This window comes from Thamnophis elegans, chromosome Z, assembly GCF_009769535.1.
Source record: "Thamnophis elegans isolate rThaEle1 chromosome Z, rThaEle1.pri, whole genome shotgun sequence".
NCBI classification, from domain to species: domain Eukaryota; kingdom Metazoa; phylum Chordata; class Lepidosauria; order Squamata; family Colubridae; genus Thamnophis; species Thamnophis elegans.
Window position 1 is genome coordinate 94,596,081 of NC_045558.1, and position 14,973 is coordinate 94,611,053.

At 42.7% G+C, this 14,973-nt stretch overlaps 1 protein-coding gene across 5 annotated transcripts in view; it reads right to left on the reverse strand.

The window, feature by feature from the left end:
• Positions 1-14,973, reverse strand: part of KANSL1 (KAT8 regulatory NSL complex subunit 1) — a 161,911-nt gene that overhangs the window by 7,649 nt on the left and 139,289 nt on the right. For 4 of the 5 annotated variants that reach the window (XM_032236872.1, XM_032236871.1, XM_032236870.1 and 1 more), the window contains 3 exons: positions 10,850-10,894; positions 7,393-7,514; positions 5,172-5,229 (listed from right to left, as the gene is read on the reverse strand). In XM_032236872.1, the coding sequence (XP_032092763.1) occupies positions 5,172-5,229; positions 7,393-7,514; positions 10,850-10,894 (225 nt within the window). The remainder of the gene's footprint in view (positions 1-5,171; positions 5,230-7,392; positions 7,515-10,849; positions 10,895-14,973) is intronic. The other variant, XM_032236874.1, reaches the window with a different exon arrangement.

Below are 14,973 nucleotides of genomic sequence, written 5' to 3' on the forward strand. Positions count from 1 at the left end.
TAAAGAATTTGAAACAGGAGTCACTTTTGTGCTCCCATATACTCTGAAGCATGCTTTTTGGAATTTGGAAGTCTTTAAAGGAAGTGTATATCCTCTATGAATAACCATATCAAGTTTCTTCTACAAATATACTCTTGAGGTAGGATAGGGTAACCAAATTCAGATTTTAGATTTCAATTCTCTACTAGCAGAAGAGAATATTGAAATTTCAATCTGGATAAAATTTAACACCTAAGAGAACCCAAGGAGAAGATATTTTATACATTTCTGGTTCAAACATTTCCATGCAACTAGAGCAGTTCTCCAACCTGGCACCATCGACCTATATGGATTTTTAACCTCCACATATCTCAATAATAACTAGTATGGTTGGGAATCAGTATAATTTCCTGAGGAAGACTAATTTCTTAAGATGTGGATAAAACTGAGTATCTGATGGTATATTCATATGAACTGTCAAAGAAAAATGGCAAAATCCAATGCATTGACAATTTTGTCATTGTTGTCATCGTCATCATCCTATCATACAATCAATTCAATCACCTTTTTCTAGATTAAAAACTATCATTGTTTTGAGAGTGGCTACTTCAGTTACAGTCTGAATTCCAATTTTGTTTTTCCTTCCATTCAATTGTGTCTGATTTTTGGAAGCTGCCTGGACAAGTCCCTGCAATTTTCTTGGCAAGCTTTTTGAAAAGTGTTTTGCCACAGTCTCCTTCCTAGGACTGCAAGAAAGTAACCGACCCAAGATCACCCAGCTGGTTTCATACCCAAGACAGGACTAGAACTTAACAGTATTCTGGTTTCTAACTCGATGCTTTAACTCAGGGGTCCCCAATCCCCAGCCCATTACTGGGCCATGGCTGTTCAAAACAGGACATGAGCGATGGGCAAGTGCTCGCAAAGCTGCACTCGGAACAGTGGGCAAGCATGCCCGGGTGAAACTCTATTTGCACGAGCAGAGGGTGCTTGAGTGGAGGGCACTTGTGTTTATGAGGGAAGCTCCACTTGCGTGAGCACTCTCCACTGATGTAAGTGGAGCTTTGTGCGTGAGCACAAGCATCGTCTGCACTTGAGTGCAGCATTGCACATGAGCCCAAGTGCCTGCTGTTTGCATAGGTGCCTGCTACTCACATAAGTGCAGCCTTGTGCAAAAGCACCCCTCCCCTCACAAACAAAGCTCCGTTTGCGCGGGTGGAGGATGTGTGTGCCCGTCGCTTGGACCAATGGTGCTGAGTGCTCCTGCCACTCACCTACCCCCTCCCCACCCCGGTGTGCTGGGCTGCCAAGGTGGAAAGGTTGGAGATTACTGGCTTAACCACAACACCAAACTAACTCTCAGAATTCCAACTATCTTCTAAGTCAGGGGTGGGTAATTAATCTTCCCAATGGGCCACATGAAAAGCTGTGATTGTTGTAAAGGGCCGAACCAATGTAACCTGATTTGATGCCCTCAAAATTCATCATATCCTCAGGTTGCTTCAGTTGAGGGGCAAGTACTGCACAGGAGTAGAAAATCACTTCCTCCTCTTGTCCTCCTGCGGCCAACAGCTGACTAAAGGAGCATACAAGAATTGTGTAGAGTTGGACCTAACTTGGCTTCTTCTTCTCTCCTCTGCAGCGTGCTTATCTACATTTGTTTTCTAATTGCCAACTGTTGGCCCCACCGGTACAGCCAAAGTATCAATGTGGCCCTGACGCCATAAAATGCCTGAGTTTTCTCTAAGTAATTTTGAAACCAGAATTTTTTTAATAGAGAAGACCCATTAAAATTATGTAGTAGCACAAAAAGGGCAACTGGATAAGCTTCCTGAGATCAAAGCACACTACAAAGTCTTCAGTAAAGGACTACAGAAACTTCATATGAAAAGGCTCTGGCTACTTTCCTGTTATCTTGATCTAGAGAAGAACTTTCCACAGAATCAGAAGAACATCACAACGCAATTCTTCCTCATATGATTTCTATTTGCTGAAATGCGGAGGGTCTTTGCTCTCTAATCTAATAAGCAGGAATCTCCAATGGGCAATGCTAACCTAGCCTTAAAGACACTAAATTCCAAAATTTGGGTCTATCAATCCACCTCATTAGCTACCTAGATACAACTCAGTAACAGGCTGAAAAATCCTTCCAGGGATCATTGGTACAGCAATTTCATACGTTTGCTCATTAACTGGAACAGAAAAATTGCCTGTGACAAGAGGATGGGCAAGGAAAAAGAAAACAGATTTCTTCATTGATTAGCACAAGTAAGGAATCATTGATACATGATGATCACAGCTTGTTTAGATTTGTATAAACAAAGCAAATATCCCCTAATGTCACTGACCCATCAGCCTGGAGAATATAAAGATGCTGCTGGGCTCTAAATAAAGATGATTTCCCCTTCCAAGTGTGAGGCTGTCTCCCACCTTGAGATAGTTACTGAGAGCTAGTAAGGTGTTGCCTAGGAACCTACTAATACCTATAAAATAGGATGTAGCAGGAAATGAGATATTCATTTAAAAGCATGGTGAGATGTAAAATTAATTAGGCAGCTCTTTTATTCTTGTTAATGCATGAAAAGCAATAGCTTGCTGCCTTTTCCTTTGAAGGTTACTCCTCTCTCTCAACTCTGGCCTTAGCGGAGCAACAGCTAACATAGGTAAACACAGCATTATGCTGATACCACAATATTGCTTTTGCAACTTGTAGTATGCCTCAGCCCATACAACTCTCTCTTCGGATAGTACTTTCCAAGAACACAACCACGCTTTCTCCAAGCTAAATATTACAAAATCCCAGGGTCTCTCTGCCCTTCCCTCCCCATTGTCAAGCATTATTTGCTGGGTACTTTGAATGCTGCCTCAGATATTGGGAACTCAAGATGATAGTTGATGTGCCCTTTCTAAAAAAAAAAAAAACTGCCATGAAATCTCACCTGGACTTTTGGGGGGGGGGGGGGGGGAATGTGTGAGCACACACTATTATATACAGTAGTGGAAAGCTGTATATCTCCAAATAGTTTGTCAGAATCCACAGAAATGATTATCACTAGATGAATCTTTTCAGTGCATTACTTTTAAGGATAATTTTTTTGGTACATTCTTCATAATTGGAAAAATCCCTACTCTGAGAATTGCACTGGTTGCCAGTGAGCAAACACAATTCAAGGCACTAGTAATTATCTACTCCTGGTAACTGGCACGGTTAAGCAATGTGGTCATTAGGCAAAACATCAGATGATCTCATCATCTAGCACTCCACATTGTCGTTCACTGAATTTCACCATTGTTAGGCATTCAACAGCAGCAATAGGGCTTAAATAGAGACCCGGGGACTTCAGGTAGCTGCTTCCACCTCTAGGCCTCAACTTCAGCCACAGCAGTCAGAGTGATGCCTCAGGTTTTGTGCCATAACCAACCACCTAAATGCCACAGAACAAAGCCCCTGCCCAACTGCATTCCATAGACCCTGCCATGCCCTTACTCCTCCTCTTCCTCCTGCTGTAGAGGAGGTTGCACCTGACCTGGCTCTTATGTGAGGCATTCCAAGTCTTTCCCCCCAAAGCAGTTTGTGCTATTCTCCTCATACAGGTAGTTCTCAACTTACGAGAAAAAATTTTCTGTTCTTAACTGAGACATTTGTTCAATGAGTTTTGCCTCATTTGATGATCTTTCTTGCCACAGTTGTTAAATGAATCACTGTAGTTATTAAGTTAGTAACATGGTTGTTAAGTGAATCTGGCTTCCTCTGATTTTGCTTGTCTGAAGGTCGCAAAAAGTGATCACATGATGCTGGGACATGGCAACCATCGTAAATATGAACCGGTTGCCAAGCATATGTATTTTGATCACGTGAGCATGGCAATTCTGCAACAAGCCTAAGTGTGAAAAATGATCTTAGGTTACTTTTTTCAATGCTGTTGTAACTCTGAATGGTCACTAAATGAATTGTTCTAAGTCGAAGACTACCAGTAATGCACTCTGCTTTGCTATGGTTTGGAAAATCTTCATAAAACCTCTGAGACTTTCTGAAGGATTATGTGAATGGGGCATACTAACTGGAGAACAGTACAAGTGGCCTCAGCAAAAAAGACCAGAACAGCCAATGGCAGCCTGATATGGGGCAAGGCTGGATGCCTCTGGTTAGCAATGGAAGGCAGCTCAGGTCAACTGGGCTTGGCAGGGCCTGTTGAGTACAGGGTGGCAATTTTGCATTGTAGCGCTTGGAGGCTTGAGGCCACAGTGGTGCTGGGAGTAAAATAGCAGCCTGGGGTAACTGGTTGAAATTGCTGGACCTCAGGCCTCTAGTTTATCCCCTGTGCTCCTGTGAGGAATGCCGGGCTGTCAAAAGGGCAGAGATTTTGGATTGGGGAGGGGAAGATAAGCAGAGGGGAGTTGAAGGGCCCCTGCCGCCAGTGCTGCCAATCGCTCAAATTTTGACCATATAACTTAAGGGGCCACTGCAACAGTCCTAACTTCAGAGACCAGATGTAAATTCATTCATTCAGTGCCGCTGTTAACTTTGAACAGTTGCTGGATGAATAATCGTAACTCAAGGACTGCCAATAAAGCTCTTTATTGACACAAGGCTAGTTTATTTGAAGGACTGCCTCTCTTCCATGACACCTGCATATCCAGTAACATCAGGCAGAAATGATGTGCTATGGTTTCCATACAACACTATCCGGAAGAACCCAGGAAGCATGACTTATCTGCTATGGTACCTGTCTGCCACAGCAGCCACTGGAAGTCCCTGCTCTAGAAAGTCTTAAAAACAGAGATCTTTACCCAGGCTCTGAAATAAGGTGATTATTAACTCCAATCAAATAGTTGTGTAATATTTATAATCTCTCTCTCTCTCTCTCTCTCTCTCCCCTCCCCTCCCCCTCTCTCTATAGTAACAGCACTCACTTTGAATTGTAACTCTATTTTGCCCTCCAAAAATGCTCTGTGGGCAGAGACTGCCATTTGTTTTTCTCAGCCATTCAAGAAAACCTAGAAATGGCCCTGGACTGCTTCAAAAAGAATTCTTCCTTGGAAAAAATCAACATGTGTTGATCATATTGTCATTTTAGAATGGATAGGTTTTGCCATCTTCAATATATGCTAACATAATATATAGCATCAGAATCTGCTCAGAATTCCATGCATGGAAATTAAGCACAGACAAGGAAAGTCATTACAATTACCTCTTCACTGTCTTCATCTGGATTCATCTTCAGAGCACCATCATCCACAACACGCCAGCTGCAACAAAAAAGAAGGGTCAGTAGGGAAAATACACCTGTTGCCACTTGGATCCATCAGCAAAGGGAATTCAGCTACTTTTGCACTTGGCTTTTCCTTCATGGAGTTTATGGAGAGATTTTCATTGACTGATCAAAGCAACTCAAGAACTCAACTTAAGCTGAAGATTGAGCTTTTGGGAAACTCAGAGCCATAATAGAGCCTAACTCTTATGATGGCATTTCAGACTATCTGCCCCTTCTAAACCTCAGTACCACAAAAATTGCCTTTGATTTTCAAGCACAACTTTTGTAATTCTTTCCAGGTAAAGCAAATAAGCTTCAAACATCTTTTTTAGAGATCTCATAAACTCTCTTAGCAGTCATATCTCAATTTGCCCTTTTAACCTGCAGTGGCATAATTTCAAATCGGACCAGTGGTGGGATACGACCGGTATACCCCGGTGCGGGCGTACTGGTGCCTGCTGGGAGCACCAAGTACCATTCCGGTACGATGTTCTGTAGGGCCCACCCACCCTCCTTATCTGTATTTGAGCTGTTTGGGGCTTTCACACATGCACATGGAGTGTATGGCGCTTGTGCGACGTTCTGCCAAACAGCCGTGCATCGCGGGCAGTAAGAACGCATGTTTGCGCTGTGCGTGTGCACGTGGTGGACACCGGCCCCGTTGCAACGGGATCCAGAACCCACCACTGAATCGGGCATACCAGCTCACACCAACTCATGCCTTCAGGTCTCTGTATGTACTAGGCTGCAATTCCAATCACTGTTTGCAAAATCTCTTCTGAGATTTGCCATTAAAAAAAAAAACTTTATTTGGAGAGTATGTGAGCCTTATTGAGGGAAAATGCCTGTTGATTTCTATATAACATATTCTATTAAGTGCAGTAATAACAATAAACATATGTTGCTTTTGCAAGGATCAAATGGAAGTCTGGTGGAGTGCATGAGTGAGGATGATGAAACAGATCCAAGGGACAGAGCCAGAGATAGATAGCTATTCATCTCCACTATGTAATGTTATAGAGCCATTAAAAGAGACTACTGTTGCCATGGCAGCATGGAAAAAAAACACAAAGAAGAAGGGGTGGGAAATATTTCACATTCGCTTTCCATGATTATCACATCCTTGCTCTAATTCAGCTGATTTTTTTCCTCCTCTTCTAATTTCTAACCAAGCAGTAGAGATCATTTAAATTGGTGACTGACACACTGGATCGTTTAAATTAAAAGCATGATGAGCTATGACTCTTCCTAGAAAAGTATAGAACCATGGCCCTGCAGTCACATGGCTATGATTTATAATGCTTTTGCTGGAAACAGATTAATTACTTTGGGTTTCCAGGAAAAAAAATCCTGCCCATAGCAAAAAAATGGATTTATTCTGCTTAATTTCTATGGTGAACACTTTATAACCACTGCGCGCGCGCACACACACACACACACATCTAGTCATGTGACCCACTTTGCAACTGTCATGACTCACCACAAGCAACAAGGAAATTCCATCCAGGCCACAGCTAAGACCTAGCATTTTTCCTTTCACTAACACTCTTAAAATCTACAATAAATGAAGTATTTTAGATCAAGCTACTAGACCTCATGAAACTTCTTTCTCAATAGAAAGACTTCTGTGATGGGAAAACAAATTTTGTAAGGTGATCAGTGTAAGGAACATACTAACTACATTTTATTTTCCTGGGAAATCCTTATCCTCCCAAATTTGATTACACACCTGTTCTGGAACATATTTAACAAAAGGTTTAACCTGATCTTAAGAGAGTTGTTCTGCTTCTAGATAGTTGGGGGAGAAATAGATACTATTTAACTTGTTTGAAGTATTTTTTATCATTGGGCATGCTAGCATCCGAAAAATATAGATCAGCAATATCTTGGTGCTCAGAGGTTCACTCACACGTGGATCCTCATCTATGAGATGTTTTCTGTAGTCTAAAAACCACTAGTGGCCTACAAGCTTCACTCAGATGTTCTGTGGAATGAAAAAAAGCAAGCTTCTAAATACTTGTAGAACATTTATCAAGTAGTTCGCAGTATTTTTCTAGAGGGAAGACTGAAAAAAATTGAGATATTACATCATTCAACTGGTTTAGGTGAACAGGAAGATTGTGGAAGTTTAAGATGCTAACTAAACCTCCGAACATACCTTGGTGTAAGAATTTCTTTGTACTGAAGTTTTTCTACCCTGGTTGTGGCAGCAACAGACATTGGTATGACAATGTTGTTAATGTCAAAAGAGCTTTCCCCTCTCCTCCTCCTTGGCGGTTGCTGCAAAGCAATGTAGAAAACAACAATGAAAATGAGGCAGGGATATGAAGAGGGAACAATTTCAAAATTAACCTATAGTAGAAAGAAAGGACAAATGTTCTGGTGTTTTAGTCTAGCTTGACTTTTGGAGACCAATCCCCCGCTGTAGGGAGGAGGAACCGATTAGGTGGTTCCACCCCAGGCGTCTTATGGATCCTCAGGTTTTCCAGACGGTGCTTGGCGTTATGCCTGATACTCTCACCCGCAGTTCGGTGGAGACCTTAGTTGCTACTTGGAACTCGGTAGCGTCTGAGGCTCTCCACAGAATTGCGCCTTTATGGCTGATCCGCGGCAGTGGATCCAGGAGGGCTCCTTGGTTTACCGAGGACCTCCGGGAGATGAAGCGCTAAAAGAGTCGCCTAGAGCGCCGCTGGAGGGCCAGTAAATCCGAGTCGGACCGAGCACTCCTGAAAACCTGCATCGGAGCATATCTATCGGCAATATGGACAGCTAAGAACAATCACATTGCCACTCTGATAGCGTCCGCTGAGTCTCGCCCTGCCGCCTTATTTAGGGTGACCCGCTCCCTCCTAAATACGAGGGTTGCGGATAACCCTTTACAAGGTAGAGCAGAGGAATATGTCCAGTTCCTCGCGGACAAAGTTGCTCGGCTTCAGATGGACCTGGACTCCAATTGCGCAGAGCCAGCCGGGGTACCGGGGGAAGGTCTTGAACACCACCTCTGGACTGACTTTCAACCTGTTGCTCCTGATGAAGTGGACAAGGCCATGGGAGCGGTGAGTGCTGCCACGTGTGTACTGGACCCGTGCCCCTCCTGGCTGGTCGCGAACAGCAAGGAGGTGACGTGGAGCTGAGTCCAGGCGATGGTGGATGCTTCTCTTCGGGAGGGCTTCTTCCCACCGGCATTGAAGATAGCGGTGGTGAGACCCCTCCTGAAGAAGCCATCGTTGGACCCAGCTAGTTTGAACAACTACCGTCCAGTCTCCAACCTTCCCTTCATTGGGAAGGTTGTTGAGAAAGTGGTAGCCTCTCAACTCCGACGCTCCTTGGATGAAGCCGATTATCTGGACGCCTTTCAGTCTGGATTCAGGCCTGGCTACAGCACGGAAACCGCTTTGGTCGCACTGACCGATGATCTCTGGAGAGCCAGAGATGGAGGTCATTCCTCCATCCTGGTGCTCCTTGACCTCTCAGCAGCCTTCGATACCATCGACCATGGTATCCTTCTGCGACGGTTACGAGAGGTGGGAGTGGGCGGCACCGTTTTCCGGTGGTTCTCCTCCTACCTCTCGGACAGGTCGCAGTCGGTGTTAGTTGGGGGAGAGAGGTCGACCCCTAGGCCCCTGAAATATGGGGTTCCTCAGGGTTCGGTCCTATCCCCCCTTCTGTTTAATATCTACATGAAGCCACTGGGTGAGATCATTCGACGGCACGGGATCAAATACCATCAATATGCGGACGATACTCAGCTGTATCTGTCCGCCCCGTGCCAACTCAGTGAGGCGGTTGACATGATGTGCCAGTGCCTGGAAGCTGTCAGGGTCTGGATGGGGGTTAACAAGCTTGTACTCAATCCAGACAAGACCGAGTGGCTGTTGTGTTTTCCTCCCAAGAATTTGGCTATTATTCCATCACTCAGGCTGGGGGGTGAAAATTTACGCCCCTCAGACAGGGCGCGCAACTTGGGAGTCCTCCTGGATCCACAGCTGACTTTAGAACATCACCTGTCGGCTGTGACCAGGGGGACATTTGCCCAGGTTCGCCTGGTGCACCAGTTGCGCCCCTACCTGAACTGGGAGGCATTCGCAACAGTCACTCACGCCCTCGTGACCTCAAGACTGGACTACTGCAATGCGCTCTACATGGGGCAGCCTTTGAAGAGTATTCGGAGACTTCAACTCGTCCAGAATGCAGCCGCGCGAGTGATTGTGGGTGCACCTCGGTACACCCACGTCACACCTATCCTCCGCGAGCTGCACTGGCTACCGATCGGTCTCCGGATATGCTTCAAAGTGCTAGTCGTAACTTATAAAGCCCTTCATGGTATTGGACCTGGGTACTTGAGAGACTGCCTGCTGCCAATTACCTCCCAAAGACCCGTCAGATCACACAGGGTTGGCCTCCTCCGGGTTCCGTCCACCAGCCAATGCCATCTGGCTACTACCCGGGGGAGGGCCTTCTCTGTAGCAGCTCCGGCCCTTTGGAATGAATCCCCGCGGAGATCCGGACCCTCACCTCTCTCCAGGCCTTCCGGAAAGCCGTCAAAACCTGGCTGTGCCGGCAGGCCTGGGGTTGATTAGTTCCCCTCCCTCTCGACTGGTATGGCTGTGTGATTTTCGTGTATTTTAATTATGTGTACTGTTGTTTATGTTCCCTTTCCCCTTTGAGTTGTTCGCCGCCCTGAGTCCCTCCTGGAGAAGGGCGGCATACAAATAAACCAAAACTAAACTAAACTAAACTAGTGTTTAAAATACAATGGAAATGGATTTATTTAAGTTCTAATTTGCTTAAATATTCCAGGGAACCAACAACCAATGGAAAACAAAGATACCCTGATGTAAATTCCAAGTTAAGCAACCTTATAACTGAAACTAAAGCAAAGCTACACTACCCATTGTATAGTGCAACTGGTTTGTAAAACGTATGTTCATCCATTGGAAAACGTTCTTCCTGACAGCCCATTTTCCTAAAAATTGCTAAAATCTGCAGTATGTTGCTAGTTCTATCATTCATAGATACTCTGCACATGTAACCCCACCAATATAACATTAAAACAGGTGCTTGAGGCTGCTGGCGTTTGCCTAAGATTCTACCAAGCTCTTCATGAACATTGAATTTTTTTTGACAATATCATCTCTGGCTCAGTGGGTGCCATATTGTGGCAGATCTAACTTTTCCTTTTAGCCATTTTTGTGAACAGGGTTGTACACAATTTCCTAAAGGCAATATTTCTCAAACTTTGTAGCTTGAATATGTGTGGATTCCAACTCCCAGGATTCCAATTCCCAGAATATGGTGGGGAAATTCTGAGAATTGAAGTCCACACATCTTCAAGCTGCTATAGTTGGGAAACCCTATCTTAAAAAGATTCTCAAGCCTCTGGCTCTGTTGACATAGCAATTTATACCAAATTATAATACCTATTTAACACAGATATTCATTACTTCATTTTTATTGCAGCTTTCACAATCAAGCCATCTTCTTTACTGCTTAAAATACTTGGTGAAGAATATACTTAGAAGTTTTTTTAGTGTCAACAAGCTTAGAAGAAATATTATAACTTACTTAGAGGCATTTAGAAAAAAATAGCTTACTTGGGGAAATTTGAAACTAACCTTATTACATTTCAAACTTTTAAAATGGTGGCCAACTTGGGAAACCTTGAAGTAGAGGAAACCAGACATGAAATATATCACAAACAATACTATCAATAAATGTTTATAAAAAGTGCTTATGATTTACCATTGTCTCAGTGTCCTTCCTTCCCCCCAGTATGAATAGAGGATAAAAACCAAGCACATGCATCTACTGCTGTTAAAACTGCACTTTAATCACACTGAGACAATTAGTCAAGAGCATGGCTACAGGGAGACAAAGAGACTCAATAGCCTCACATCAGCTATTAATGTTGGAAAATAGGATTGTTACACATGCACAAATCTTGCCACTGATTGGCTAGCACAAGGCCTCTGCCCTCCATAAATGGGCTTAGTATTATTTAGGTACCTGAGAGATTCAATGAAATTTGAATCAACAGGAGCTACTCAGGGCAGAGATGCAAATTCGTGATTTAATTCTTGCTTGCAAACTCATATAGAGGTACTGATACGGAGACCAAAGTTACATGTGTGAGATTCCGTAAGTATCATAGTAGCGCAAGCCAAAAAAGAAATGGAAAGAAAGACCCTCTTATTTGCCTCTGTCTGAATTAGTGACCTTAAAGTTAAAATATAACACTTTTAGATATTTATACCCTAGACCAGCTTTTCCCAAATTGGTCCTGTGCTGGGTCTGTAGCAGAAGTAGTCAGGGGTGATATTTTCCCCCTACACTATTGATCATTCTAGATAGGATTATATTCTCAGTAAAAGAGGATGACTAGCATTTGGGCTCTTTGACAACTTCTGCTATTCCCGATTTTCAGGTGACATGAGTGGTAAGGAATATGGTCAGGCAATCACATCTAATGTATCTGAGCTGGTTAGGTCTAGCAATAATTAACTACTTCTTGGTTATACGGCAATGTCTTCTATGTAGTTTTACTCTTGAGTATGTATAAGTATAAAATGCAAAAACTACGTTGCTAACTGGTAGACAATATTAGAAGTGTACTTTTGAAAAACCCAACCCATTGTTACTGTCTTTACAGGCACAATTTTAGGTATTGGTTTTCAACTTTAAAACCCTGAATGGCTTAGGACCTCACTATCTGATGGGACAGTTGGATAAATCATAAATCAGTAGGCTCTTTTACAGGTACCTTCACTCGCTGACATCTGTCTACTAGATACCTGAGAGATGGCCTTGTTTCCAAGCTTTGGGGCATGCTCCCTGAAGAACCATAGTCTGTTCCCATTCTTTCTGCTTTCAGAAAACGGATCAATACCACCTTCTAAATTCAGTCCTTTTCTAATTGTGTTAGCTTAATAGTGGTTTTAGCAATACTTAGTAAGATTTTTTTTGCCATTTTGTAATGACTTTGTAGTAATTGCTTTATATTCAGAAAGACACAAAAATGAATAACTGAAATTTCACTATAACCAGTAAAAGCATAGCTACTGGCATGGCTGATGGGAGCTGCAATCCAAAATCATCCAGATAATTTAATCTGGTCCATAACGTCCAACATAACATTCCAATATATTTGGAATTTTCTAGATATATAAATGTTTTTATTGAATGCTTTCTTTCTTTCTGCTCTCATCTGCCCAACAAATAAAATATTCAACTAGATTAATTTATTTGCTATTACTTCTAATTGTAGGACCCTCTTTTTATGAGTGGAACTGGTTGACTAATCATGTTCCATTATGGCCATTATTAACTCATATTATTTGACCTTTTCCAGAGTGAATGAAATGAATTAGCCATTGCTATTCAAATGGTTTGTAAAATATTATTTCACTATTCAACTCAAATTTGGACCAGAAAGAATGCTTCTTAGATTGACATCCAGCTTTTGTACAGGAATTTAAGAAAATATATACTATATCTTTTTCTTAAATTTATCCTTTCAATAACCACTCTATAAAGGAAATTAATGTGTCAGTTGCACTTTTATAGCTGAATATGGATTTCAATCTCTGATTTAGCTACTATCCTGCACTACTAAAATGACATTCAGCTGTCCTGATTGTGTTCAAATGCCAAGAAAATAAACTACAAGGAGCTCCTGAAAAGCATTTTCTAAATGTTTGACAAGTCTGGAAAACCAAATTCCACCAAATGAAGCTTACCTATCACTAGCAATTACTGAAATGTTTCAAACAAAATTATCTATCCATTACTTTGCTTTTGTAAAGTCTGGGCACAATATGTTTTATTCCAAACACCCTATGTATAGGCTATTCCATATACAGGATGGAAGATTCTGGGCAGTGATGCCTGGATTAGAATGTGCAGTTTTTGCCTGTGTCCAAATCATGCACTTGCCAAGCAAAAATGTTCTGCAATGGGAGAGTGGGAAAGGAGTTAAGTCAGAGATGGTAACATGATGCAACAGCTAAAAGTATACAGAAGAGGGAGGGAGAGATAAATAATGCTGTTAGTTTATGCACAAGGGGGACAGTGATGTGCAATCAAAGAGAAGGAGAAAGATGGCACAAGGTGGTTATGGAAGGTGGACATATATATTGGCTGAGTTTCGAAGAGTTGCAATATACAGTTAAGGCAAAGCAAACCATGGGAAGACTGAAAGTGTAGGTAGAGGAAGCTATAGAGAGAGGAGGAAGTACAGCAATTTTATCCTAATTCTTTGTAAAAATCTTTTCCAATTGTTTCGGTCAAAATAAAAAACAAACTAGCAATTTCAATTTAGCTGGACTGAAAAGCCATAAAGTTCCCTTCCATGCATAAAACTAAGGATACATTTTATTTCTTAACTGCCACCTCTTATCCCCACTCTCTCACCCATTCTCCACCAGGATTCACAACTTCCTTGTCCCCAAGCCCAGAATATATTGATCCCCAACTTTTGAAACCTGCTTTTCTTCACTTTTTTCTTCCTCGGCTGCAGTCTGAGATGCTATAGCTAAATTCAATTGTTTGGATTTGATTGATCAAATCAATCTGACTGACAATGATGAGAATGAAAGCTAGAAATCATCTTTTCTATTGTACCTTTGATGCAATCCCTTGTATCCCATTCTCTATAATTGAAACAAAAGAGCACATATGCATATCCTTCTGTTCAAGTCATTCCTCCTTGCCCCAATTTTTGTTCTAAGTCAAGGTTAGCTCTCAAGCACCTTGAGACATGGAATGACTTGGGTCATGCAACACACTCCCTCCTGAAGCACTGAAGAACTCAAATTGTTGCTACTGTCAGGTAACCCCCACCCATCCCCTCCAATGTTCCCTCTAAGCTGCGCGCCTTTGCAGCCGCGCAGGTAACAAGAAAACACTGTGCAGAGGTTTCAAATTGCAGCGCAATGTTTTTTAATGTCTTTAAATGTGACTGAAAATATTCCCCTCTCCGTTCCTTCTCTCTCTACACCGAACTCTAGCTTCCATCTGGTGATTGGTGAAATCAAGGAAGACTCCGCCCAGAGACCGATGACGCTGCAGAAGGGAGAATTCCCATTAGTCCTCTGGGGCTTCATTGGTTCCTGGGAAAACGGAATTCACTGGTTGTAGCCTGCATTTCTCTGCACATCCGGGATTTCTCAGGCATTGTGTCATATGAAGCCCCGTTCTGGACTCGGCAGTGTTTCTGCGATCCCTTCGCTTTGCGGAGAGAGGGAACCAGCGTGGAATTGGACTGCCTGAGCCAAAGGGGTCCACGGGATCTTGAGACTTGATTTTTGAGCAGTACCAATCCATTCCACTCTTTCCTTTCCCATTCTGTCCTTCTTCTATCATCCTTTCCTTTTCCTTTCTCTTTTCCTTTCCTTCTTTCCCATTTCCTTTCCTTTCTCTTTTCCTTTCCTTTTCATTTCCTTCTTTCCCATTTCCTTTCTTCTTTCCCATTTCCTTTTCTTTTTCCTTTCCTTCTTTTCCATTTTTTTCTTTTTTCCTTTCCTTTTCTTCTTTCTCATTTCCTTTCCCTCCACTTCCTTTATTCCTGGGGGTCTGAGGGAGAGGGAGGGGACCCTTTTCCTCTTTGCCCCCCTCCCCAACGTCTGCTGTGATGGCAATTATGGCTACAAAAAAATTCAGGTGCTCAGGCATGAAAATGTGCCACTCAAACAACATACTTTTCCGCACACACTGAAAAACCATTAGAGGGAACATTGATCCA